The 4,778-nt window shown below is 42.3% G+C and overlaps 1 protein-coding gene across 1 annotated transcript in view; it reads right to left on the bottom strand.

The window, feature by feature from the left end:
• The window catches only part of NEU3 (neuraminidase 3), a 15,294-nt gene that overhangs the window by 993 nt on the left and 9,523 nt on the right, over positions 1 to 4,778 (bottom strand). Inside the window, exon 3 of the mRNA XM_007448104.1 lies at positions 11 to 159. Coding sequence (XP_007448166.1) covers positions 11 to 159 — 149 coding nt within the window. The remainder of the gene's footprint in view (positions 1 to 10; positions 160 to 4,778) is intronic.

The following is a 4,778-nucleotide window of genomic DNA, read 5'->3' as shown; positions in this document are numbered from 1 at the left end:
ATTCCTGCCTGACACAATCTGTTGGCGCTCAGTGACATGGCCCCGCACACAGATGAAGAATAGGTACACACGGCCACTCTTCTGCTCCCACACAGGACAGGGGTTCATGGTCCGATGCCCAGGTAATGTGGCTTCCATCAGTGGCTTCAGGGGTTCCCACTAGACAAGGGGAAGGGAGAAAGAGCAGGAGTGAAAGACTAATAGGAAGACATGAGGCTCATTAAAAGCATTAATACTGGGGACTTCTCTGATGGTCCAGTGGTTAAGAATCCGCCTTCCAATGCAGGAGATGCGGGTTCAATCCCTGGTCGGGGAACTAAGATCCCACATGCCACGGGGCAACTAAGCCCGTGCGCCACAACAAAAGATGCCGCATGGAAAGATCCCACAACAAAAGATCCTGCGTGCCTCAACTAAGACCCGATGCAGCCATAAATAAATAAATAAATAAATATTTTTTAAAAAAGCATGAATACCTCTCAGAGATAAGAAATAAATGGTACTGAAATCTATAAAATCATGAAGGCCCAAGTGTTCACTGAATTCTCAAATATTATAGGATAACTTATCAGCTGCAAAGAGGCAATGCTAGGTATTGTACATGCTGTCCCCTCTGTCTGGAACACTCTTCTGCACTTTGTCTACATGCCCAATTCATCGTCCAAAACTCAACTCAAAGTCACCTCCTTCATGAAGCCTTGCATGAGGTTCCCTCCCCACCCTTACCAAAGACAATCGGTTCCAGATCACCGCAATAAAGCGAATGTCGCCATAAAGTGAGTCACACGGATTTTTTCGGTAAATTTGTATTTACACTAGGCTGTAGTCTATTAAGTGTGCAATAGCATTATGTCATAAAAACCCAATGTACATACCTTAATTTAAAAATACTTTATTGCTAAAAAAATGCTAACCGCCATTCAGCAAGTTACAATCTTTCTGCTGGTGGATGGTTTGAAATACCGCAAGAATTACCAATATGTGACACAGAGACTCAAAGTGAGCAAACGCTGTGGGAAAAATGGTGCCGACCTGCTTGATGCAAAGTTGCCACAAACCTTCAATTTGTGAAAAACGCATTATCTGTGAAGCACAGTAAAGCGAAGTGCAATAAAATGAGGTATGTCTGTAATTTTTTATGTGCCTGGCTCCCTTCCTAGATTATGAGTCCTTTGAAGGTAAAAACCAAATTATTCTGATTTTGTATTGCCAGTGCCTAGCACATAATAGGAGCAAAATAAATATTTTTAAAAAGAAAGGACACCTCCCCCCCAAAAAAATAAAGAAAGAAAGAGAAAGGAAAGGCCAACACATAGGGAAGTTTTAGGCAAATAAAGGGAAATTTAAGACAAAGATTTTTTTTCCTTCCTCTACTACCCCAGGAGGCAATTCATAACGACGTCATTAAAAACTCAAGCATGGAGTCAAAGACACCTAGTTCAAACCCCACCTTCACCACTCATCACGTGATCTTGGGCAAGTTACTCAATCTCACTTCACCTCCATTTCCTCATCAATTAAATGGAGGATGTAATAACATGCTCACAGAGGGGATGTAAGGATAAAATGAAATAATGCCTAATCAGACATACCACAAAGACCTAATTTCCTTAATATATTTTTAAAACAATATTAGAAATTGGTAAGAAAATTTCCAAAAACCCCAGCAGAACTGGGCAAAGAGCAAGATCAGACAACTCAACAGAAAGAGAAGAAAAAATGAAAATGTGAAGGAAAAGGACTTCCAATTACAACAAACCAGGTAATTTGAACCAAACTTTCTACTGAGAACTAGGATAGATAAAAAAAAAAATTAAGACAAAAACATCATTTGAAAGCACCAGAGAGCACACAAGGCCATGAAGAATTATAGGCCAAGAACTGAAAGTTCATTCAGAGCGGCTGACGTGGTATTTTGAGTACCTTTTCTCCTCAGGTATCTCTACTAATTCTCAAAGAGGTAACTGAAAAGCTGAGAAGCCAAGCAACTCATCTGATAGCCCTACGGGGCTAGTAGGACAAAAATTAGAGGCCCTGGTAAACCCACTAGGCTTTGAGTTGGAACCTTAAAGGGCTAAGTCCCAGAAGTGCAGGTGAAACTGGAGTAGACCAGCCCTCACAACCACCACTCTAGAAAACTGGCTGGCATTACCTACTAAAGTAGAATATAAACATACCCTATAATCCAGTAACGCCATTTCTAGATATCAACCCAGCAAAAAGCATGCACATAGTACTGAAAAACACGTGCAGAATATTCAGAGCTGCAGTGTCTATACACATAATCACTAACCTGAATTGGCAACAACAGCAGAACAGATCAATCCATTATATATAGTCATACAATGGAAAATTACGTAACAATGAAAATGAACAAATAAAGCTGTATACAACAATCTGGATAAACCTCGAGAGTACTGAACAAAAGAAGCCAAACATAAGGAGTCCATAGATTAAAACCAAGCAAAACTCTAGAGCTATAAATCAGGCTAGTAATGACCTTTGGGGAAGAAGAGAGGGGGAATGAGAAGCTTCTGAGGTGCTGGCAATATTCTATTTCTTGAGCTGAGTGTGAGTCCACAAGTGTTGACTTTGTCAATTCACAGAGCTGACATTTACGTTTTGTGCACTTGACAATTATGTTTTATGTTTTCTGTATCTGTTATCACTTTACATGAAAAACATTTTTAAGGTAGTATTAAGACTATATACTTAGACTTCTCTGGTGGCGCAACGGTTAAGAATCCGCCTGCCACCACAATGTAATAACTCTAATAGTTACATAACATAACTGTGGAGTTACAGAGTTCACTGAGATTGGTCATGTTGTTTGACTTTATTCATTTATTTATATAAAAAACATATTGTCCACCTTTAACATAAAAGACACTGTGAAGGCTTCTCAAGATGTAATATTTAGAATATATTAAAGTTACTCCATCTTTAGTCTAATGTTATAAATTAATTAACACAGAAAGTACAGTGTTATAATCAGTTGCCTCATATCCTGTCTGGAAAGGGGTTAAAAAGAGAATCTGCCTGCTAACACAGGGGACAAGGGTTGGAGCCCTGGGCCAGGAAGATACCACATGTCGTGCAGCAACTAAGCCCGTGTGCCACAACTACTGAGCCTGCACTCTAGAGCCTGCGAGCCACAACTACTGAGCCCGCATGCCACAACTACCGAAGCCCGTGCACCTAAAACCTGTGCTCTACAACAAGAAGCCACTGAAATGAGAAGCCTGCGCACCGCAACGAAGAGTAGCCCCTGCTTGCTGCAACTAGAGAAAGCCCGCACGCAGCAACCAAGACCCAAGACCCCCCAAAAATTTTTTTTTAATTTTTAAAAAAAGACTATATACTTGTACTTTGTATGAAGAAGCACTAGAAGGATACATAAGAAACAATAGTGACTCTGCCTATAAGAGGCAGAGGACTGGGAATGGGATGTATACACCTTTTTACACTGTTTTTTATTCTTCAGCAATATGAAACTGTTAACTACCCAAAACAAAAAATAAGATTTTAAAAAATTAACTCCTGCATGAATGAGCAAAGCATATTATTAAGCAAAGCTCAGATCATAGAATCTCAGAGTTGTAAGGACCTTGTGCTAACTCACATCCTACAGAAGATTCTCCTCTAAGTCTTGTGGATAAAGGCCATTCAGTCTCTCCTGGAACTGGTCTAGGGACAGGGAACTCACTCTCTCTGGGGCAGCCCATTCTATACCAGAGTGCCTTGTACGCTGTAAACACTTCAAACATCATGTGCCAAAGTCAACTTAATTATTGGGCAGAAGCCCACCTTCCTCCACGAAGCTCTCCCAGATTGGCTAACTGATCAAAGATTGCTTCCTAAGTCCTCTCAAATGGTTTTCTTCCTCTCTGGAAACTATATGCACGAGAAGTCCACATTGCTGTCTGATCTGACTGCATTTTATTTATTTATTTATTTTTGCTGTGTTGGGTCTTCGTTTCTGTGCGAGGGCTTTCTCTAGTTGTGGCAAGCAGGGGCCACTCTTCATCGCGGTGCGCGGGCCTCTCACTATCGCGGCCTCTCTTGTTGCGGAGCACAGGCTCCAGACGTGCAGGTTCAGTAGTTGTGGCTCACGGGACTAGTTGCTCCGCGGCATATGGGATCCTCCCAGACCAGGGCTCGAACCTGTGTCCCCTGCATTAGCAGGCAGATTCTCAACCACTGCGCCACCAGGGAAGCCCCCTGACTGCATTTTAAACCAATGGAGGCAGGGACTTCAGTTCCCTGTGACTCTTGGGTAATCAAAACTCAGAAGGCCACCAGCAGGAAGGGGCAGCCAGGCCTGCCTTGAGAGGGAGAGAAAAGGCACCCACAGGGCTGACTCCAGAGCCTCGAAGACACCACCAGAGAGAGGAGATAAAGAAAGCACTGTGGATGTCAGGGAAGGAAAAGACCGTGTCTGGATATGGGAAATCCAGGGAGAAATCACCTTCTATTCTGCTCATCTTTAACACACCCACTTCAAGTATCAGCTTAAATGCCATGCCCTGCACGACAGCTTCTCTGATCCCAGCTGCATTTGAACTCCTAAGGAAACACCTCACTCTGCATAAACCTGCCTTGTGACACTTTGTGGATTCTGGGTGGGAGTTTTGGACAGTTACATCTGTGCACAGCTTTGTTTTCTCTCTACAATTTGGTTGTGCAAATTCTTCCCAAAGAGGGGTCAGAGTCTATCAACTTTTGTATCCCCCTCCCTTCACAACATCCCCTGACTTAATGCCTGGTACTTGGTAGGT

The sequence above is a fragment of the Lipotes vexillifer genome, unplaced genomic scaffold (genome assembly GCF_000442215.2).
Source record: "Lipotes vexillifer unplaced genomic scaffold, Lipotes_vexillifer_v1.1 scaffold640, whole genome shotgun sequence".
NCBI classification, from domain to species: domain Eukaryota; kingdom Metazoa; phylum Chordata; class Mammalia; order Artiodactyla; family Lipotidae; genus Lipotes; species Lipotes vexillifer.
The sequence above is the reverse complement of the archived record's forward strand: the minus strand, read 5'-3'. Positions and strand labels throughout refer to the sequence as shown.